This window comes from Sciurus vulgaris, assembly GCF_902686455.1.
Source record: "Sciurus vulgaris genome assembly, chromosome: 7".
In the NCBI taxonomy this organism is placed as follows: domain Eukaryota; kingdom Metazoa; phylum Chordata; class Mammalia; order Rodentia; family Sciuridae; genus Sciurus; species Sciurus vulgaris.
This window is the reverse complement of record NC_136467.1, coordinates 154,757,561-154,781,033: the sequence shown is the minus strand read 5'-3', so window position 1 is coordinate 154,781,033 and position 23,473 is coordinate 154,757,561. Positions and strand designations below refer to the sequence as shown.

At 40.4% G+C, this 23,473-nt stretch overlaps 1 protein-coding gene and 1 long non-coding RNA gene across 5 annotated transcripts; one reads left to right on the top strand and one right to left on the bottom strand.

The window, feature by feature from the left end:
* Nucleotides 1-1,452: 1,452 nt before the first annotated feature.
* LOC306665901 lies at nucleotides 1,453-9,238 on the bottom strand. Of its 3 annotated transcripts, none has more exons than XR_013765134.1 (3): nucleotides 5,811-9,238; nucleotides 5,317-5,533; nucleotides 1,453-3,864 (listed from the first exon to the last, which is right to left on the bottom strand). It is a non-coding gene; the product is annotated as an uncharacterized lncRNA (long non-coding RNA). The 3 variants fall into 3 exon arrangements; XR_013765135.1 differs by having other exon boundaries at nucleotides 1,454-3,773; XR_013765136.1 differs by having other exon boundaries at nucleotides 1,513-2,553.
* A 205-nt stretch (nucleotides 9,239-9,443) lies between these two features.
* Nucleotides 9,444-23,403, top strand: LOC306665899 (uncharacterized protein C6orf62 homolog). Of its 2 annotated transcripts, none has more exons than XM_079147572.1 (5): nucleotides 9,444-10,213; nucleotides 13,126-13,302; nucleotides 14,427-14,549; nucleotides 18,936-19,070; nucleotides 22,040-23,403. In XM_079147572.1, exons 1-5 carry the CDS (start codon nucleotides 10,172-10,174, stop codon nucleotides 22,163-22,165), a joined length of 603 nt encoding a protein of 200 aa, XP_079003698.1. In that variant the 5' UTR covers nucleotides 9,444-10,171; the 3' UTR covers nucleotides 22,166-23,403. The 2 variants fall into 2 exon arrangements, with proteins under 2 accessions (XP_079003698.1, XP_079003697.1); XM_079147571.1 differs by lacking the exon at nucleotides 9,444-10,213 and adding an exon at nucleotides 10,476-11,494.
* Nucleotides 23,404-23,473: the final 70 nt, after the last annotated feature.

Below are 23,473 nucleotides of genomic sequence, written 5' to 3'. Positions count from 1 at the left end.
CCATTTGTAGCTTGCTGAGTCTTTTCTTTTTTTTCCTACTGAGGATGGAACCTGGGGGCACTTTACATGAGGCACATCTCCAGCTGCCCCCTTTAAAAAAAAAAAATATATATATATTTTATATAATATATATTATATATATTTATATTATGTATTATATAATTATAATACAATTATATATAATATATATTATAAATATATATATATATATTTATTTATTTATTCTGAAACAGGATCTCACTGAGCTTTCCAGACTGGCCTGGAACTTGCAATCCTCCTTCCTCAGCCTCCTGAGCTGCTGGAATTACACGCATGTGTCACCATGGCCGGTACCTAAACATTTTTTTAAGAATGTTTTTGATTATCAAGTTTTAAAAGTTGACTGGTCAGTTTTTCTATTTTGGCTTTTCTTTTAGGAACTTTGTCGTGATGTGTGTTTTCTTCTTTAGGGCTCATCACTGTTCTCTCTGTGCCGTGTGAGACAGGAGTCAAGGGTTTTCCCTGTCCCGGTTTGGATGCCTGGTTGTTCTGGCACTGTCTGATGAACAGATACTGTTGTTTCATGATGTCCAGCGACTGCAGGTATTTCGCCTGCTGCCCGTCTGAACGAGGGTCCTTACGGTGGCCGTCTGTTTCTTCCATACTGGGTGCAGGCTGGATCTTTTTTCCTTATCACATCCAATATCACCGTGCTGTCTCTCAGCATGCCCTTTCCATCTGGAGATTTGTGGCTATCTCCACTTTAGAATACTTTAATGTTTTTTGGGTAATCCTGGATCTGCATTAGGCCTCCAGATCATGTAGGTTTTTAAGTTTTGTCTTTCTTTTCCCCCAATGTCATATTTTCACTCCAATGAATTTTTAAGCATGACAACCTCATTTTTAATTCCCAATTGCTCTTTCTTATTCTCTAATGATGCTTTATTTGTAGCATTCTATTTCTATTTTATGTATTTATTGTCTTCTAAGTTCTGAGATTACTAATTTGAGGTTTGAAAATTTCTCTTTCTGTTCCTCAAATTATTTCTCATGCAGCCAGCTTTTTGTTTTGCTTCTCTATTTTTTTTTTTTTTAATTCACATAGCTAATTTCCTTTATGTGCCCAGTGAATTGGGGGTGTTTTAAAAAAAAATGTTTAAATAAAGCAGCAGCAAGCGGATTTTTGTTCGTATTCTCCCTATTATTATAGTCAGTACTGTTTCCCTGCCCAGTAATTGTCCAGAAAACAGAAGATGGAAAATTGTGGGTCCCCACGTATAGGCTGCTCAATAGGGAGGCTGCCCTGTAGGATAAGGGAGTGGAGAACCAGGGAGAGGAGGACCTTAACTCCACAGCCGCCTAGCACCAATTTGTAGCACTTAATGACTAAGTTATTACCTTCCAGTTCTCCTCTCCTCTTAACCATATGTCCATGATTTAAACATGTGTTTACAACTCTTCAACTGTGTACTGCAATAGAGGAGAGGCAATGCACATGCTCAGGTTGCTGTCTTGGTGTTACCAGCAGCCCAGCTGGGAACCCCCTATGACCCCATTGGCTGGATGTGGCTACGCACCAGCAAGAGAAAAAGAAAAAAACAATGTAAAAGGAAAAATGAATTTAATGCAGTTTGATTCACCTGGGGAGAAGCAGCCAGATTTCTTTTCTGCAAGCTCCGTAGAAGTGGTTATAATTCAGGAAACAAAAGCCAGGGAACACACACACATGTGGAACACAAATAGACAGCTAGGCCTGCTGGCCAGAGAGCTTGCCAGAGTTCAGCTTCCTTGGTGCCTGCCCAGCCAGGCCAGGGGGTGGTTTTCTTAGTTTCCATTCTCAGCATGAGGAAGTTCAGGATGCAGAAAAGCAGTTACCAGGAAATTGCTTTTAATTTTAAGGGGCTCTGTTTCATTAGCAGAGACCTCGGGTGAAGACCCCAGCCCCAGTGGTTCTATCACCAGGCTCAGCCACGAGTCTCAATATGCCCATCCAAGAGAGGAGCCGTGGTGAAGGTCAGGAAAGGAACTTTAACCATCTGGCTGCTCTGGTAAGAACCCATGTAGGGACTGACAGAAACTCTGAGGTTTCACAGAAAAGGGAAGCAAAGGCAGGGGTTGGGGGCTTGTGTGGCTGGGATGCTTGTGCAGCTGGCGGGATATGTCATCCTGGTCAGGCAGCAGTCTGATTGATCATTATCTCAGTACTAGTTCTGTAAAGCTCTGGAAGGTCACAACGGCTAGAGGAGGGGATTGCTCCGCACATGTGGGGTGGGGAGCAATCTCATCATGGGGTGATGTGTTCTGGGAGGCTTGAGGGTCCATATTGCTTGGAGTAGTTTCAGCCCTTTATCATAAAGATGCTTATCAATAGGGCCTGTTGTTCCTGGAAGCCAAGGCAATTGCAGAAGGAAAAAGTTACAAGAAGCAAACGGAGTCAGAGAGGAAGAGAATGGAGTCGGTTAGGTCAGTGACGAGGGCCTCCTCCAGTCCTAAACCAAAGCTTCATTCTCTGTTTCTCCATGGTTTCCTCTTTCTAAATGTTCTCCTCCACTGTTAGGCTGATGTCTTGCTGTCCTGTAGATACACCCGGCCAACATTCACTGTCCTGGCCTCTTCCAGAGATTTCATTCTTCGCCTCCCTCTCCTCTCACCCAAATCTAGTGAGACCGCCCAACGTTCAAAACTTGACTTGCACCTTCTTCTCCTGCAAATCCAACCTCTTAAACCCGCTTGTTTACCTCCTACTTTTCTTACCTACTATTCTCTACCTCAAGGTCTGCCATTCACAGTTCTGTTCATAATTAAATGTTCTAGCTTGCTCACTGCTTTTCAGATTTTATTATTATGTTGGTAACTAAAACTCTCTGAGAACAAGTATGTATTTTTCTGTAGTCTTCAAATCACACAGCACAGTGTGAATACATAGTAAGTATTCAATAAATATTTGTAATCTATTAACTTCTCTAGTATTTGCAGGAAAGGGAGGTAGATTACTGTTTCTTTCCTGGAAATAGTAGGAAGCCCACCTTTGAACTGGAACTGAATTGGGGAAGCTCCATTTCAGGCAGAAAAAATGTTAATTCTTCTACACTAAGGAAACAAGTTATGTAACATAGTATCTGCTGAGAGTAAGGACAATAGATGACCCATCAGAGTTTCAGCACTGATTTCTTAAGAGGGGTTAGTGAGAAGGCAAAGAAGGCAACCAAATGTGATTTAAAAAGTCTATAGTCTAGTGTTTCCATGGTGAGTGGGTTCTCCTGAAATTGCCAACAGTGTCACCTTCAATTAAAAGGGTAAGAGGTCGTCTAGAGGTAGAACAAGAGCAAAAACTTAGGGGTTGGGGGCATAGCTTAGTGGTAGGGTGGGTTCTTGGGTTCAATCCCCAGCACCAAAAAGAATTGGCAGTTGCATGCTCTGGTCGTCCTTAGCGCCATTTGCCAGATCAATCTGCTGGGCAAATGGCCGGCTTGTACTTCTTTGGTGCCACGAGGTGAGAGGCAGCCTCATCGCTTGCTTTGGTTAAGATGAGTGAGAATTCTGCCACTTCTGGGAGGGCGCTCTGGAAGCTGAACGGGATTTGCTGTGTCTGCTTCACTGATCTTGGAAGCCGGAGACTGTCCATGATTCTGAAATCCTGAGAGTCTGTAGTTCATCACCTGCAGACTTGTGTGAGTGAGTGATAGATCTTTGTTTATGATAAACAATGCTTTCCACATATAAACCGTTTTGAGGGTTCTATTGCAGTATAATCCGGACCGGGGATCGGTCAGCTGCTTGTTGGTGGAGTTCTGCTAAAACACAGCCACACACACTTGCTTATGTATGATCTATGTTGTGTTCAAACTGCAACCAAGTTGAGTCCTGAAACATAGATCACATAGTCTACAAGCCCAAAATATTCACTGTTACTCTTTAAGAAAAAGTTCACTGTCCTCTAGCCTAACGTGTCCTACCCCAGAACTGGAGGTCTTCGGCAATCGCCCTTTTGAGGCTACCTTCTGTTTTGTACACAACACAAGAGCTGCTTGTTTATTGTGACCAGCCTCTCGGGTGACACCAGTGGTCCCCATGCCACGGTATTCACACCTGGTACAGTCCCTCCTCACCCTGGGTAGGGTTACTAGGTCATCATACTGGCGGACCTCTTTGGAAGTGAGGTGTAGCTTCTGAGACTAGGTCATAAAACCTCAGAGCGTTCATCTTCCTTTCTTTGAGACTACCTGCTCACCAAGGGAAGTTGGCCCCCATGCCCACAAAGACAGAAACTGGGGCCTCCTGCCATCAGTCATGAGTCAAGACTGCAGATGATGCAGCCCCACCCAGCACTTCACCTGCAACCTCGGAGAGACTGAGCCGACACACCCAGGAAAGCTGCCCTGGATTCCTGACCCATAAACCTTGTGGGGTAATGTCTGCTGTTTCAGGCAGCTCAATGTCAGGGCAACTTTTTTATGCAGAAATACATAACTAATGCAATGAAAAAGTGTACTGGTACTCTATGTTTGCATATTTATGGATGTGCACATAGGTATACATACATGCATGTGTTAATTCAGGACAAAAAAATTATAGTCTATAATTATACTACACCTGTGTATATATAGATAAGTGGAATTACCCTACTTGTGGAAGGAATTATCACTCGTGATGTAATTTGGATTATTTGGACAACAATCTGTATATGCATGTACATATCTTTTCCCATTTCCTTATCCACATCTAAGTTTTGTTGAATAGAGGGTGAAATGTGTTCCAAGAAGGAAGAAAAAAAATTTCTAAAATGTTTATATCTTCCTTAATTTGTTAGTCACTCATATTTGCCCTAAGTTTCTTGCATGTGGGAATAGGGTAGAATGAATGGAGAAATTCTATATAACATTTTAACATTCAATTTCTAATGGCAACGATGCATTTCCAACAAGTGTTAGAAGCTTGATTTCTAGTTGATCTACTACAATATTCCTAGGTATAGGAAATGAAGTAGTTCTAGCAATTTGGATTGTGGGAGTGACATCTGGAATCAACAAAGACCTTAGAAAGGAAATTAGGCAATACTCAAGTACCAAGAGTCAGTGGGAGTCAGGGGTCAAGAAAGTGCATTAAAAATGTTTCTGACAACAAACTGAAACATGAGGCAATGATAATGGTACCAGCAGGCAAAGCCAGCTATATATCTTTAACCTAAAATATAAACAGAAGTTGTGTAAGTAATATTTTTGCATAATGCTCGTAGGCTTAAAGCATGAGGAGTGGAAAAGAAGGCAAGAGAGGAAGAGAGGGGGGAAAACCAGGTTAAAAAATTAAGAAAATACATAAAGGGATATAAGTGCTCACCAGCAGATTCTCCCAGTTCTCAATCCTGTTCCAGACTCAGACACAGATTGAGACTCAGCTCGGACTTGGCCAAATCTCATTTTTCAAGCCTACAACTTTCTTTTAATCCTCAGTGAACAGTCAACTATCAAGAGCCAGGAGTGGTGGCACACGCCTGTAGTCCCAGCCTTTGTGGAACTGAGGTGGGATCTTCTGAGCTCAGGAGATCCAGGCCAGCCTGGGCAAGATAGTGAGACAATTAAAAAAATAAGTGCTGACTCTATAGTTTAGGCCTAGGTGAAATGAGGGTGATACCAAAGGAGAAATAAACAAACTATTCCCCAAGACCCCCAAAAGGGTGAAAGAGGTCTTCAAAACAAGCTAAGTTTCTGGTTTTTACATCCTTGATGAGTGGCCCTGTAACTCTGTGGACGGGAGGTCAGTGTGGCTCAAGAATGTGCTGTGACTAATCCCTACTGGGCTGTGCAATTCCCTTACCTCATAGAATCAGTTACCTTAGATGGTGAATCTGTCAATCTGAAAACTGGAGACTAGGTCCCTCGTGCTGCTGCCTTTAGGATCACACCATAGACAATCTACAGGCGGTCTCTTGTCTGTAGGGTCCAGGTGTACATTCATTCTGTGTGGATATTTACTGAGCTTATTAAATGGTTAGTCATAAACGTGGCCATGCCTGATAAACTTCAAGGCACTAATGAAGGGAGAACATATTTGAGAACTCATGAAAAATCCACTTAGGAACGGGAGATGCTGTGAAACGTAGGTATTTTAGAAGAGAACACGCGCATACAGCACACGTCCTAAAGGCGAGAGGCTGGCTCTGCTCGGGAGGGTGAAGACCAGCTGCTGAGACTTGTGCCTCTCTTCTCCTGTTTAGGCTACCAAAGCACAAGCTGCGGTCATCATTTCTGAGCTTGTCCTCAGTGTAGGAGCCTGGGACACCTGGACTGTGTTTCAGGCTGGCACCCAATCTTTAGAAGGTGTTATTTTATTAAAGCTCTAAGACTTTGCTGTAGTACCTGCATTTCATGGAAGAAAATTTCATACAATGTATCTAATGGTATAATTTAGAACTCCAGAGGGGAAATTAAGCGGATATTTTTAGTCCAGGTACCACCATTTTTGTTCCACAAATCCCAGTATATTGGAAGCTGATTGCCTCTAAATAAGCTATTTCTTACAGAATGAAATGCACTCTTTTCTATAGTTGGTAAAACTAAATATTAATTGAGTTCTCTCTGAATTTCATTACGGTCATGGTTTTCAGAAAATTTCTGGGGGTGCAGTTCAGTGATAGAGTGTGTGCTTTGTATGTACGAGGTCCTGGACTCAATCGTCAGGAAAAAAAAAAAATTGTTGATTATCCTTCCTATTTCACAGCCATTCCAAGTTGCACAGAAAACTGAAGAGGGCACATTGCCACTGTTTCCTGGCTCACCCCACTAAGACTTGGCACAGTTTCATGCACACGGTGTTGTAAGATTTGTTCCACTTGTGCCCAAGTACTCCAGTTCTGTTCCACAGTGGCTGAGGCTAGAAGCTTCATACTTTCTCTCAACATCTGCTCCATTCTGTTTTTATGATATTATAGTAGTGTAAAAATTCATCAACGGTGATTTAGATATGACACCAAAAAAGCAACAAAAGGAAAAACGTTATTTTTAAAGTTAGTATTAAAGTTAAAATTAACTTTGTTAAAGTTAAAAACTTTTGCACTGCAAGGAATACCACTAAGAAAGTGAAAAAAGCAACTCACAGAAGGAAAAAAAGATTTGCAAGTCATGTATCTGACAGGAACGTGTATCTAAAATAGAGAATTCCTGTACTTCAATAAATTTTTTTTTATGGGCAATAGCTTAAAATAGATATTTCTCCAAAGAAGACTGAGGAATATCCAATAAGCATATAAAACTATTCAACGTCATTTATCACTTGGGAAAGGTAAATCAAAACCATGAGATATCACTTCATGCCCACTAGGTAGGCTGTAATAAAAAAGACCTACTAAGAAATACATGGAAAAGTGGAACCCTCAGACACTGCTGGTGAGAACGAAAAATGGTGCCACTAATTTGGAAAAGTCAGGCAGTTCCTTTGCAGTGCTGGATATCAAACCCAGGGCCTCCAGTATGCTAGGCAAGCACTCCACCACTAAGCCCCATCCTTAACCCTTCTCAAACAATTACAGATACAGTTGACAAATGTCCTAATATTTCTACTCCAAGGTCTATACCTCAAAGAACTGAAAACATGCACATATAAAAGCTCTTATTAAACACATGTTCACAGCAGCATTATTCATAATAGCAAAGAAGAAACACCAACCTAAATGTCCATCAACTGATGAAATGATAAACAAAATATGGAATAACCATACAAAGAAACATTATTCAACAATAAAAAGGAATTAAGTATTGATATACCTTACAACATGGAAACTTTATGCTAGTCAAAAAGACCACATACTGAATGACTCTTATATGAAATTCCAGAAAAGGTAAATCCATAGAAACAACATAAATTAGTGGTTGTCTAGGGCTGGGAGACAGGAAAGAGAATAACTGCAAGTGGGGATGGGTTTTCTTTCTGGGGATGATAACATAATGATGGTTGCACAACTTTGAATATATTAAAAACCATTAGATCATACACTTTAAATAGCTGAATGGTACGTGACTATTTCAGTAAAGCTAATATTTAAAAAATTCATCCGTGAAAATGATCACGAATACAAATCAGGGCCAAGTCGAGAACAAACAAGCTCCATGTTTACACTTTTCTCTTTTTAAAATCAATGTCATAAACTATGTGAAATCTTCAATTTTACCCATTTCTACACAGTTACTGTGAAAATAAATGATCCTAACACCAGCATTGCAAGCTATATCTTTCAAGGTCAGAAAGAATTTGGAAACCCCAGAAATCTCATTCTTGGTTTTGGATAATTTATATTGAGGGCACCAATTTATAATGAACCCAATTTATATTGGGTTCCAGACACCTTTGGCTCCTGGGTAAAAATTGTGTTATCACAACTAATCCATTCTGATTTCACACGCAGCAGCAATCTGAGGGCCTAGACTTCAAGAATCTCATTAGCGGAGCCGGTTCAGAATAAGACCGGCTTTGCCTACGTGGAGCACCTGGTGACTGACCACGCAACTGCGCTTCGGCCAGAACGTGAGCTCGGGATCGCGCGCCGACGCTCCGCTGAGCCGGACGTGGGACGGCTCCCGAGACCCGGTTCCCAGCACCCGCTTCACACTGCGAACCTAAGGGGAGGTGTGGGCCGACTGTCCTGACTGCGGGGGACCCATGGCCAACTTCCCCGCGAGGTCACAGCAGCAGCGGTGACTGTGACCTTGCTCCAAGTCAGAGGACCGCCCTTGGGTCCGCGCACGTGGGCCCGGGAGAAAGGCGCGCGGGACCAACGTGGAGCAGTTTCCGCTGCACCGCTCAAACTCCAGGCACTGGAAAGGTGTTCTCCGTTCCCGCCGCAAAATACCACGGCGCACACCCGCCTAAGGACCACATGCGCTCGCAGCGAAGCGGGGATACTCGGTCGTCTTCCTAGTGCACACCCTGCCTTCGCTCCACTCCTCCCCCCTTCCCGCTCCGAGCTCAGCTCCGCCAGGATCTGACCCACGCCCCGCCCGAGCCTGCGCGGCAACGAGAGCCCGGCGAGCGGCAGCATCCGGGTGCTTCGCGGGGCGGGGACGGGGCGTGGTTTATGGCGTCAGGGGTGGGGCGAGCAGCGAGGACTGGGACGCCCTGACGGAGCAGCGGGGGGCGTGGCCGGAGCCCTTCCACCCACCCCGAAAGTTCCATGTCAGCGAAGAGGGGAGTCTCTATTTTCAAACCCTGCCTGGAGGCAGGCTCTCCAGTTTACACCGTGACTATTTCTCTGCTCCTGTCTTCCCTTCGCCGACCCTTGAGAGCCCTGCGCGCCGCCTCGCTTCCTGTCGTATCCCCCCGTTCTCGCGCAGGTGGTGCAGCCCACCGGCGCGCAGCCGCAGAGGGCGCGGGGCGGTGCCGGTGCGGGCGGGTGACGCAGCGGCCGTCGCTGCCATTTTAAGTTGTTTGTTCTTGTTGGTCTCCTCAAACGCGACTCTGCGCCGGACCGGGAGGCGCTCGACGCTGCCGCCGCTTCCGCAGCCACCGGTGGGGACGAGGCTCTGCCGCGGCGGACGCGCGCCCGCCTTCCGGCACCCGCGCTCGGTCCGCTCGGTCTCTCCGGAGCCGCCGCGCCTGTGGGGGACGGACTTGCGATCAGATGCTTGAACTGAAATAACTTTGCGGGGCTCGCTTCGCGGACAGACTTAGCGCAGGGCTCCCTCCTCTCCTCCGCCGCCCTCCCTTCGCCGCCGGCGCGCCGAGCAGACTATGGGTCCCAGGCGGGGGCCGAGCGGCGGCAGCAGCGCGGGCGGCCGGGCCTCCGAGCGCTGCGCAGCGGGCCTGGAGGGGCGCAGCTGGCTGGTGGTGTTCTCTTGACATGGCTCCCGCCCGCGCCGCGAGCAGCGCCCCCGCCGCCGCCGCCGCCTCCGCCGCCGCCGCCGCTCCGCCCGCAGGCTGCGGCTAGAGGCCGCGCCCGCCGAGCCGGCCAGCCCCCGCCGCGGACAGGTCGCCCGCCGCGCCCTCGAGACAGCCGCGACCCCGCCCTGCACACGCACACTGCCACCATGGTCTGCTGAACGCCGGGCAGCCCGGGCCGGGAGCGCGACCTTCGTGGGGTGGGGGCGGGCTGCCCCAGGAAGCCATTGGTATTAACTCGAGTATCTTCTTTTCTTCCCACTGACCCTCCCCACTTCCCCTCTCCCGCCTCCTCTACCCGGGCGGGGAGTGTTTCCGCGATGAAATGAGTGCGAGCCCGAGCCATCCCGAGTCTCCCGTGGTGCGAGTGAGTCGCCGCCGCTGAAGGCAAGGGTGGGGCGGGCCCGGGGTGGGCGGCAGGTGGTCCCCGGCGCCGCCGGGATTCGGCAGAGCGCGCCCTCGCCCCCGCCATGCGCTCGAGAAGATAAGCCGCACGCCCACCGTCCCGCACGGGCAGCGTCACGGGCAGGCGCTCTGGGGATGTGGGGCTCCTCGCAGGGCTGAGCGCGTCGGTCTAGCCGCAGAGCCGGGGCTTTGATATCCTGTGATACCCCTTTTCCCTCTGCCATCATGATTCTCCTTGGCAGCAGCAGCAGCAGCCGCCTGAGGGTGAAAACGTGGGTGATGGGGAAGTTGGTAATGACTCCGCTGTTTTTTCTCATGGCTCCTTTGGGCAACAGCTGTCCGCCCCCGGTATACACTGTAGTTGATTGCAGGGAAATTCTGTACCTCTCCCCTTCTTTCTCGACTGATTTTGCACTTTTCTCTTTGCTCACCACCAAGTGTAATCAATAACAAGCACTGACAATACATAGCAATAGTGAAATCTGAAATAACTAAGAACTAATTAGGTACTACAGCCATGGATCTGGCTGGGTAAAATCCAATTGGATATTTCAGTTTCATTCACCTACCCTGTTTTGGTGTTTGGTTTTTTTGGTTTTTGTTTTTTTGTATTTGAAAAACAAGGATCACACTTTCCCCTCCCCATTCCTTTTCTTAATCCCTTTTCTAAAAAGGGGGAAAAATTCGAATGGGTTTCAAGGATTGGACTGGTGTCAGTTGTGTTTTATTGCACACCTAAATCCTGATAATAGGCTTTTCATTTCCCCTCAAAGCCTTTATTTTAGCAGTTAAGCCAAATGTGTTTTCCAGAAAGTTAGTTCAAGTACTTTCTCCTCTTTCTTTTCCTTCCTCCCCTTCCTTTTTCCCACCAATCCCCAAACATTATTGTCCAGACATGACTGGACAGCAGCTTTTGTTTCTTGACCCTGTAATATGACAGTCTGCTAATATTGCCAGAGGGTGCAGTTTTGGGGTTACAGTCGTGATTTTAGCTATTCAATCATATTAGCAGGAAAAAAAAAATGACTTGTTTCTGTTGTACTTGAGTCTTAAGAAAAAGTGCCCATAGTTTAGTGACAATTTCCAAAGGCTTTAGTACCACCTGTATTTCAAAATGGGGGACCCAAACTCCCGGAAGAAACAAGCGCTGAACAGACTTCGTGCTCAGCTTAGAAAGAAAAAAGAATCTCTAGCTGACCAGTTTGACTTCAAGATGTATATTGCCTTTGTGTTCAAGGAGAAGGTAATTTAAAGTTCTTAATGTGAATTAGCACAAGTGATGTTTGTAAGTGTATATTAGTTATTTGTTACTATTAAGTAATTTATGAATTAGTGGTTGGAGAAAATTATTTCCTGTGCTTTGTTTTTCACCCTATGGCTGATTCTGTGATTGGAGCAGTTGCAGTAAAATTATGAATGGAAGGCCCTGAAGTATTAATTGGTTTGGAAATACTTAATTCTAAAATTTAGTAGTATCCACTTAGTTGACATAGACTGGGTAACATTGTAAAACCTTTTGTGGAGTAACACAGGGAACTTCATAACTAATTACCTAAGGTAAAATAGGATGTTTGAAAGTGTTATTGGAATGGATCTTCATGTTCTAAAGTTAGCCTGTTTCTCATGGTTCATTTAATGAAATAGAATACACTTTAATGTTAGGATCAGCTAAATATTGAAGATGGTTAATTTTTAAGTGTTAATTTTTTAAATTCAAAATGACTGAAGAAGTTTAATTTGTTTTTATCAATTTGTTTCACAGCTTAATAGCAAATAATGAGATGTAGATAGTGAAGTAGAAAGTGATGAAAGTACTATTGGGGTGGGGGGCAACTTAAAAGGACATTTTCTTAAATTATCAACAAGGCTGTTTGATGTGAGATTAGGTTATGAATATAAAGTTCTGCTTTGCTTTTTTTTTTCCACTGTAAATGATGAACTAATTTTAAATCAGAAATATATTTGTGTGATATTTATTTAGTATTTGTACGTTTTCTGAATCGTCACCATACTCTTAACTCTTAAAAGTTATTGGTATTTAAGAATACAGTTACTGGAGTGATAAATAGCACTGCAAAGTGGTTTCAAAGTAATTTGCTTTGAAGTACTAAGAACTTATTGCCTCTTGTGCTTTTTTTTAATAAGTTGCAGAATTCAAAAGATCAGATTTTAATCGAAGATACTATAATGTAGCTTTTCTAAATCCAAGATATAAGTGGTGAAACCAGATCTTTGTATAGGATGCCCCATTTGTATCATCTGTTTTAACATTTGTGAAAATTTGCTTTTATTCTATGAATAGAGGTCTGTACAGTTACTTGCCTTGATTAGTTCATGATCTGTACTCCAAAGTAAAGAACTTTATAAACTAGTTGGTGATGAGCACTTGGTCTTAACTTACATTGAAACATAATTTGGTGTACATTTTTTTTCCTCCTCAAATATTGACACTTGAGGTTCTATAATATCCAGGAAGAATAATGGAAATTGACCGATTTAAAAAACAATGTGTCTGAATGACTTTTTAAATTTAGCTGCATATAGAACCTTAAGTGAAATTATACCAAGACAAAGTAACTGAATTTTTTTAAATTTTAGACTTGTCTAGTGTTCCTCATAGTATTTAAGAAATATTGTATAAAATAAGTACTTGCTACAAATACCATGATACTATAAAAATGAGAAGTTAAGCATTTCGATAATAGGTTACTTGTTTGTGGATGGGGACGGTGAGGGAAGAACAGAAAGATCCAACTATTTGAAAACAGTTAAGATTTTTACTAAGCTGAAATAAAGATACTTGACATAATATGAGCGGGGCATTGAAAGACTACTCCCCATGGGTAATACTTTTTTTTTTTCCCCCTCTTTTAGAAGAAAAAATCAGCACTTTTTGAAGTGTCTGAGGTTATACCAGTCATGACAAATAATTATGAAGAAAATATCCTGAAAGGTGTGCGAGATTCCAGCTATTCCTTGGAAAGTTCCATAGAGCTTTTACAAAAGGATGTGGTACAGCTCCATGCTCCTCGATACCAGTCTATGAGAAGGGTGAGTTCTGTTTTTCAAGTTGTGACCTGGTGGGTAAATTTTTGTGAGTTAAACTTGCATTTTTTTTTTTCTACCCTGAAGATGGATAGTGACTGTGGTGATGGATCTCTAGGTAAATTTGTATTTGCGCCAAATACAAATATGGGATCATATCCTAAAGACTTTAAACACGTACCGTGTATACAGTTGGAAAAATGCAATTTTTGTCCCAGACCATTCTTACATGGATTAAGTGTGCAGGAGAATTTCTTTGATCATTTTAGGTGCTTTTGAACAACTTAAAATGTTGTACATGACGTTGTTTTAAAATTCCCAAGTATTTTTTAAAAGGTGACTTCAAATAAAAGATGGGTAACTGCTTATATATTATGCTGTTAAAAGGTGTACATGGTTATTGAGAATAATATTGTGTTGGGGTTTCCCTTTTTGAGGAGAGAGTGGAAATCATGTTCCTTTAGAAATAAGAAATTTAGAAGGTCTTCTGCCAATATTCTAAACTTCTGTAACAGTGAAAGTTAATCTGGGCAAACTTGAACAAGTGATCCCCACAATTAGTTGGGGTGAGGGAATGTAGAGATTACTGGTCTGGAAGAGGTTCTTTGGCTTTTGAAAATGCATACACTGGCTATGATAATGAAGAGTAGGCACAGGAATGGAAACACTGGCTTTGGCAGTGAAGAGTAGGAGCAAGAATGAAGAAAAGTAGTTTGCTCTCAGTATCTGACAAAAATAGCATTTTATCTGTGATTCATATTAGGAGTTTGAAGATACCTTTGTTGGTTCTGATTTTGAAGGGTAGAAATAAAGGTGTAGGGACCAGACAGAAAAATTAGATCTTCAGTTGAAGTTTATGCCATGCACTACTGAATCTAGGACCTAATATGAGGATCATTGGACTGAATGACAGTGGACTCCACAAGATACAAATTAAAATTGGGTTATGAACTAGCTGTTCAGATTGTAAAGTCCTATTACTGTTATTCCTTAAGATATAAAATATTGAGATATAAATGATATATGGTAGACTTTTTGTACAGTATTTTTATAGTCAAACCCTATGATTTTTGTTTTTGCTTGTTACAATTTTGTTTCTTTAAAAAAAAATACTTTTTTTTTTTTAATAGGATGTAATTGGCTGTACTCAGGAGATGGATTTCATTCTTTGGCCTCGGAATGATATTGAGAAAATTGTCTGTCTCCTGTTTTCCAGGTGGAAGGAATCTGATGAGCCTTTTAGGCCTGTTCAGGTATTTTATTCTAAAGTTAATGTTTGTAAATTTGAACTGTTGAAGTAAAGTCTGACTTGTGAAATTTTGGGGATATATACCTCCTCATAGTTTTATTTCATGAGTCCTTCATGTCCTTTTGACCATTATGATGTAAGAGAAGGAAAGCACTTGAGGTTTTGGACTCTGAGATTGAGGCTATTCTGTATAATACGTTTTTGAAATTGTGGCCAGAGAAAGTCTTTCCCTTTTTTTCCATGGTACTGGGGTTTGAACCCATGCATACTTTGCCACTGAGCTACACCCCCTTCTTATTTAATTTTATTTATTTATTTATTTTTGAGATAAGGTCTCACTTAGTGACCAAGGCTGACCTCAAACTTTCTTCTCCTGCCTCAGCCCCCTGAATTTCAGGAATTATTGGCATTTGCCACTATGTCTGACCAGAGAAAATCTTTTTAAGGTAAACATTTGATTTGTAGAGGGAGTCTATGGATGAACTTCAGAATATCTGTAACCCTCATCGTGCATACCCCTAAAATGGGTTGGGGAAAAAAAAAAAAAAAAAAAACATTTTCTAGAAGTTGATGTGCATATAAAACTATGCAGGAGAGAAATAAATCTAGGAGTTTTTTTTGGTGCTAGGAATTAAACCAGGACTCCATGCGTGGTGGTCATGTGTTCTGCCACAAGTTACGCCCCTTGCCCCAATAGCAGGTTTTAATTGACCTTAATGTTGTGCTGACTTCTGTCATTTGTTGTATTAGATAATTTCTAATGTTAGTTCAAGGGCACTTATGTGTTGGTCCTAATTATGTTTTTAATAATGAATTTGTAAACATAAAGCAGAAAATCTGCAAATATGTTATGATTTCTTATAATCCAGGTGGGTAGATGTAATGTATATCTCCCTAATTTTCTACAGCAAGCCTACTTTTATAGTCAAAAGAAATGACATTACAGGAACCATTTTATGTATATTAATCTTAATATTGAAAAGGCTAATTTTAAAAGCTGATTACTTAGGTATACGAACATTATTTTGTCACTTTAAAATATTTGTAACTTTGTGGTGCTTTTGTGTGTGATAGACTGTATAAGTTGTTACACTTTTCTGCTACTGTGGTAATATAACTACACTGCTCAAATGAGTTATTACTTTTTCTAAAATTCATTTTTATAATAAGTTCTATAGATAGCCCATAGGTTAATATGGATAACAGGTATCACATTTAAAGCCCATAGGTTAAATATGAATAAAAGTATCACATTTAGTTGTGTTTTTAATGCATAGTATGAGTGACGTGAATGTGCTAGAGAATGTAAGTTAAGTATAAAAAGAGTGAGAATCAGAATAGGAAAGGCATGTGTATAGTTGCCAGAGCAGTGTGCCTCAGTTTAACTGCTCACCAGAGGTGTTATTAGGGTTTTTGTTGTTCCCCAAGATGCGGATGATTGAACACACGACCTTCCTCACACGTGGTAGGCAAGCATGCTACCACTGAGCCATATTCCCAGCCCAGTTTTTGTTGTTTAATTTGTGGTTTCCCATTGGAAAAAAGAAAGATCTGCTTATCATGCACAGTGTTTTTGATTTTTGTGATGCTGGCAATCCAACCCAGGGCTTTGCACATGCAGGGCAAGTGCTCTGTCTCTGAGCTACACCCCCAGCCCTTCACTGTGTGTTTTTCAAATATCCTTTTGGTGGTGGAGTGGGGGTGGTACCAGGGATTGAACCCAGGAGTGCTTAACCACTGAACCACATCCCCAGCCCTTTTTACTTTCTATTTTTTGGGACAAGGGCTCTATGAGTTTTGCTTAGGGCCTCCATAAGTTGCTGAGGCTGGCTTTGAACTTGGCACTCCTCCTTCCTAAGCCTCCTGAGTCACTTAGAGGCATGTGCACTGCACCTGGCTCTCCCTAAAGTAATATCAAGTATAGTCATCTCTAGGCATCCAATGGGTATTAGTTCCAGGACCCCTATTGATACCCCATTTGTTACATGGGATGTATTATTTGCACATAACCTCCTGTATATTTTAAATCATCTTTTGATTGTGTACAGTACCAACAGTGGAAATACTATATAAATAGTGGTTATATTTTATTGTTTAAGGAATAATGACCAAGGAAAAACTGTACAAGTTCAGTACAGATAGAATTTTTTCAAATGTTTTCTCTTTGGAATTGACTGGTTTTGCAGACATGGAAACCCATGAATACAGAGGGCGGGCTGTCTGTGAATATATGGTAAGGGAGGCCTTAATATAAATAACTTAGTTCTTCAGTAAATGAGGAAAAAAAGGTAAATTTTAACTTGTAGACTCCTTTTAGACTTCTTGAAAACACTTCAAAAGCTACATACAGCTGCAGTGAGATTTAACAAGAACCAGAGTGAAGATTATAAATAAATGCTGAGTACTTTTCATACTCAAGTACTGTGAAATTCTGGGAGGTGCTATTAATTTAGATCTCAATCACTAAAGCCTCTTTTCATTGTTTTGGGCCCCTTTATTCACTTGGTACTTGCCTTATTGGAATACTTGTAACATTCTTATTTAACGATATTTCAGTTTTTAGTGTATTAGGGTTTGTGTTGGTATTGTTTCCTAGAATGGCATTTTCCCACTTACTTCCCTGGTAAAATTATCTTCATGTTCCAGTTACAATCCAAAATCATCTTCTAAATTGCCTAATATTCATTTTTTTTCTTCTCATCATATTTGATTTGAGATTTAAAAATAACCACATCTTATTCTAGGTAAAGAATTTGAAGCAGATATCTGTTTGTATGTACTTGGTCTCTTTACCCAGTGTATGATGAACCCCTTGTTTAAAGTAACCTCATTCAGGTTTTTCAGTAGCTAACAGCATGCTTTATTTACATATTTGAAAGAACTCTGAGAATTAGTAAGCATTTGAATTGGACAGAAATAGAATTTAGTGTCATTTTGTTAGGGTTTATAAGAAAAGCTTCTGGGTAATAAAATCCCAGTTGCAGGAACTGATAGCCCCATCTTAGTTTTTCTGCTGTTTTTGGCATACTGGAATAAAAATGTTTAAACCAAATGACCTCACATTTTCTCAGTTCAGTATTCTTTAAAAAGTTCTTTAAAGATTTCTTAGTTTCTTGAATTCTCCAGTTGGTCTTTTTCACTCGGCGTTTGACTTTTCCTTTTACCCAGATATATTTTGTGGAGGGATGAAGTTTATGTTCCTCACATTAAGATTGAAGGAATGTTCTTACTGAATTCAGTCTTTCAGAACTTAAAAAAAACCAAAAAAACAAAAAACTGAGGCAAGATATGGACAAAAAGTACATAATTTTTTTAGTATCAAGGGGATATACTCTTTGGTAGAGTCCTTGTCTAGCATGTATGAAGCCCTGGCTTCCATCCCCAGTACCAAGGGAAAAAACAGTGAAAAGGTTTAGACATCCTCAGAAGTCCATGTGTGAGAGTTGGAACTGTATTTCACACCTGGGTATCAGATTTCATTTAATACTCTCTTTGTCCTGCAAAATGGGTTAGAACCCTAGATGAGAAAGCTGAAGTTTAGAATACTTAACAAGCAATTACATAACTACTGAGATACACAGCTGGGATGGAAAAAAACTGCCACTGAGCCACATCAGACCTTATTTATTTATTTATTGTTTTTGGGTATGGGATTGAACTCAAGGGCACTCAACCACTGAGACACATCCGCAACCCTATTTCGTATTTTATTTAGAGGCAGGGTCTTACAGATTTACTTAGCACCTTGCTTTTGCTAAGACTGGCTTTGAACTCTGAATCCTGTCTTAGCCTCCCAGACTACAGGCATTATAGGCATGTGGCACTGTCCCCGCCCTTTTTTAATTTTTTGAGATGGTGTCTCACTAAGTTGCTTAGGTCCTTGCTTCTTTGCTGAGTCTGGCCTCAAACTTGTGATCCTAAGAGCCATTACAGCTTGTCTTCCAATTGAAAAGAGGGAAAGGTCATTGGGGTTTAAAGTACTATGGTGTGAGTCTTGTGCTAAGTAGGTTTGCAAATAAGCTTTTACGAAAGTTGGCTTAAGATCATTATTAGGATTTAGTCATGTTGATGTACAGCATCTTTGAAGATCAAGTTATATAATGTAGTACTGTCCAGTAGAACTTCCTGCAGTGAAGGAAATGTCTTTTTTATGTCTTGAGATTATTCAAACTGGTGGCCAGTAGCCAGATGGAACTATTGAACTTTAAATGTGGCTAATCTTAGTGAAGAAGTGATTTTTAAATTGAATTTAATTTTAGTTTAAGTAGGCACGTGTGGCTGTGGGCTACATATTGGACAGCACAGTGAGTTGGAATGTGGGAATGAGTTGGTCAGGTGTTTCAGATAGTCATAACATTGGTGGTTACGTAAATGTTTGTGTCTTAACTAGGCCAAATTTGAGTTTCATCACGGTGACTATGAGAAACAGTTTCTGCATGTACTGAGCCGCAAGGACAAGACTGGAATTGTTGTCAACAATCCCAACCAGTCAATGTTTCTCTTCATTGACAGACAGCACTTGCAGGTAAGGTATTTTGAGAATGATTTCAGGGCTTTGAAAGGCTTTGTTGGTTAAACTATTTTCTGAATAAGATACTTAGTTGTTTTGTCACCTCAGCACTGCCTTATTTTTTAAAGTTATTTTAAAAATAAGAAACAAATACTGTACTTCTTACTCTAGAAGTTCCCAAATTTTGCTGCATATTAGAACTAACTGGTGAGCTAGTTTTGAAAGTCCTTATTCAATAGCTGAACATAGGATATATGGTCAACAGATGAACATCATCTAGGAACTTAATAAAAATAGACTCTCAGGCCCTACTCTACTCCTGCTTAATCAGAATCTGCTTTTCAGGTGATTCTTAACACTAGTTTGAGAAGTACTGGTGTAGACCTTTTAAATAAAGACCTAAAGGGATGAGGGAGGTACATTCTATATTTTAAAAATTAGTAATTCCCACTTAAGAAACATTCTAAGAATTTTAATTTAGTTTTTGTTCTATAAAACATTGTTAAGATTCTCTCAATCTGGACCTGAATGTTATTACTTAGAATTTATAATAGTTTCTTTTTTATAAGTTATTTACCTCTAAAAAAATAGCATCGGGCTTGTTGAGTACAGTGGGTGCACTCCAGTAATCCTAGCTGCTCGGGAGGCTGAGATAGGAGGAATGCAAGTTTGAATTCATCCTAGGCACCAGCAAGACCCCATCTCTTAAAGAACAAAATCCCAATTTATTTACCATTCATTCAACAAATGAGTGCCACACAGTTCTACACAGCAGTGGACAAGATATACAAAATTGCTGCTTTCCTGGATTCTTATAAAACCCAGTAGTGAAGAAGTAAAATGCAGTGCTAAGAGAAAAAGAAAAGGCAGATAAACTGTATTTCAAAAATTTGAGAGTGCACTAGAAAAGACCTTACGAGAAGGTGATGTAAATAATGCGTATGGTACTCATTACATTGCAGACCGTATGTTTATGTAAGGGAATGTGTGCAAACTGAAAAATACAATGTCAGATTACAACTTGTCTCTGAGGAGCTGACAGGAAGCTTGGCAAAATTGCGTATTTATTTTTTAGCTTATAGAACATCAAGTAAGTATGATGTAGGAGCAAATGAAAGAACTGGCAATTAAAAGTTAATTTTGGTGGAGGCTTTTGAGAAAGTCATACAGAAAAACATGTAACTTAATTGAGTCTTTTCCCCTCTACTTTCCTGTTAACATTCTCTCTCTCTTCTAGTAGGTATTTGGACATTGACTCTTAGTTTTTCTTTTTTATTGCTTTGAGTTATTTGTTGAGGAAGTATTCTGTATAGCAGGCATTTTTGCTGGTTGGATAAAGTTTTAAAGGTCACTGTGTTATAGAGGACTCTAAAGCACAGATTTTGTCATAGAAGTTGTAATGGTGATGAATATGCTAGTGTAGAGAAACTGAACTTCATTTTCATGTGAAAGTACTAAGAAAGATTACTATTATCTAGACATGACTTTGGCATGCTACTTACTATAATAAATTATTTCCTGTTAGGTATTAAGGACAGATCTTTACTATGGGTTAAGTAAGCAGTTTGAATCCTGATGAAAAATTTAAGTTTATAAGCCAAATTTTGGTTGTAGGTATTTGACTGTCTTACATTGCATAGAATATCCCAGTGCAGTACTGAAAGTCCCAAGTTTTGGAAACCCTTCAGTCCCAGGAAATGGGAATGGTTGTGAACAAATGGGGGTCTTTTATGCTCTTCCATTCATTCCTTCATTCAGGTTCTTTTTTTGATCTTCATAAGCTGAACATGTATGGCCACATTTGCCTGTTAGAAGAATTAACTTCCATAGTTTGTAGGGGAAATTGATAATGATAGTGGCCAAAAACACTTAGTGCTCATTTCTAAAATAAGAGCTGTACATGGATGAACTCATTTAATAATCCTCTGAGGGTGTAGGTATTACTCCCATAATTATAGCTAAGGAAATGAACCAAGTAACTTGGTCAAAATCCTCTAGCTAATCTACGTTATTTTCATAAGTGACAAGGGTTAAACCAGAGGATAACCTTGGATGGGCACGTGGTATACAGGCGCAGGCCTGGGGTTGGTGAATTCTGATATAGTAGCCACTTGCTGGCTATGTGATCTTGGATAAACTTCTGTGTTCTGTGTTCTTTCTGTTAAGCAAATGATATTCATAAGCTTATCATGAGCTTTAAATTAGCTGAAGGACCAGAGTGTAGCTCTGCAGTGCTGTTTAGTATACACAAGGCCCTGTGTTCAATCTCCAGCACCTCAAAAACTTTACAAAATGAAGTGGTCTGTATTCATATCATACATTCATTGACATAAATGGACTACCTCATGAGCAAAGTCAGTTGTTTCCGTAGACATTTCATTAAAAAAATGAACTTTGCAGCTGGTTTTATTTAGATTCTGTCTCCCATTTTACTGGCAGTAGTTAGAGAAAGCATATAGTACGTTATTCATAAGTTAGATGATTAAGTGGTAAATACTTTTTAAAAAATAGTAGAGTTTGATTTAGTTGGTCACACTTTGGCATACTGGTCCTAACCCCAGGACATGCTTAGATCTTAACCCATTTCTAATTATCTCCCTGGTTTCTACTTCTGCCATATCTGCTGACTCCCTATATGCAAATGTGACTAGAAATCTCTTCAGATCTGTTTTCATGAAATGCCTTTAACCTTTAATTTCTTTTAGCAAGCAGTCTTTGGTTGACTTCATAACTTTTTATAATTTAATTCTGCATAAATTCTCTGTGCATTTAGTTTATAATCATCTTTACTGTATTTTTCTGTGCCTTGTGTGGCAAGATTATCTCCCTTACTAGATTGGTAGAGTATGAATAGAAATGTAATTTATCCCTCATTCTGAAGGCTTTTACTGTGCTGTACGTTCTCCATAAACTGTGGGAGATTGCCTTCAAGTAATAACTATATTCATATCTTACTAAAAATATCAAAAATTTTCCCTTCCCAGACTCCAAAAAACAAAGCTACAATCTTCAAGTTATGCAGCATCTGCCTCTACCTGCCACAGGAACAGCTCACCCATTGGGCAGTTGGCACCATAGAGGATCACCTCCGTCCTTACATGCCAGAATAGAGGGCTGACCAGCAAAATGGAGAAGATCAGAGAATGCAGCAGCAATTGTTTTTCTTGTTTTCTTACCACTTTATTCTTTCAGAGTTTGAAGAAAATGGACTCATGCACAGAACACTATGCATTTTGAAACTCATTCATCCTGGATTTTTTTTTTTTTTTTTTTAATCATTTGTATCTCAGAACTTAAAAAAAAAATTAGATGTCTTCTGCACGGACTGTGTGAAAGAAGATGCTTTGCATACTTGCTGCACTGCATCAGCATCTTACTAAAAATGTGAAGTGAAGGACTGTTGTACACTGAAATGCTTATATGTATCTGAAAGCACAAGGTGATACTCATTTTTTATGGTCTTCCCATTTGTGCTGGTTTTGCCTCTTTAACATCTGTCATCAGTATTGAGAGGGTGAGAAGTGAATGTAACAGGTATAAGTAACATTTGAAAAAACTTAATAGCTTTGCTATGATCACCATTGTTCCACAGCACTGTCAGATTCATTCTAATGACCAGAGGTGGTGGTTTAAAAAAAAATACAACCGTGGGAAAGAAATCTTAAATGAAAAAAAACATCTCATTATAGGCATTCTTGCCTCATTTTACTGGGCCATGTTTATGTTTCTTGGTACTCATAAATATATGTATTTTTTCCCAGATCTCTTTCCCCAAGTTGCTGTTAAAGTATTCTGCTGAGTGTGGATGCATTTATACTCACTAAAGCAGATCTGGAGTCTGAAGTTGCTAAAAGCAGCTATAAAACTGAGAAATACATTCATAGCTGCAGAAACCGTGATAGGTAGAGGACTTTACTTTTGGTTTTTGTTTTGTTCTTTTGGTGTTAAAGAGAAAGAGATTTTAATTACAAAGAAAATTCCAATTGCGCAGAAATACTGGTTTCTACACCATCCTAAAGAAAAAGTTATGAGGGATTTTGGAATAAGAAAATATTTTTAAAGTTGGGATTTTAAATTGTAAAAATGACCAGAGTGTCAAAGTTCTAAAAGTAGAACTCATTTTGTGCAATGAACATGAGGAAAGACTACTGTATAGTTTTGTTTTGTTTTTATTTTTTTTCTTTTAAATGAAGAAAATCTTTGCTTAAGGGTTGCATACTTTTATTGGAGTAAATCTGAATGATCCTACTCCTTTGGAGTAAAACTAGTGCTTACCAGTTTCCAATTGTATTTAGCTTCTGGTTGGAATTTGAAAAAAATGAAAACCTAAATAAAATAGGTGAAAGTTCCCTGACTATTCAGGTGAATACACAAAGCTTGAAGTGGTAACTTTATTATCCCAAGTCAAAGTGCTTTCA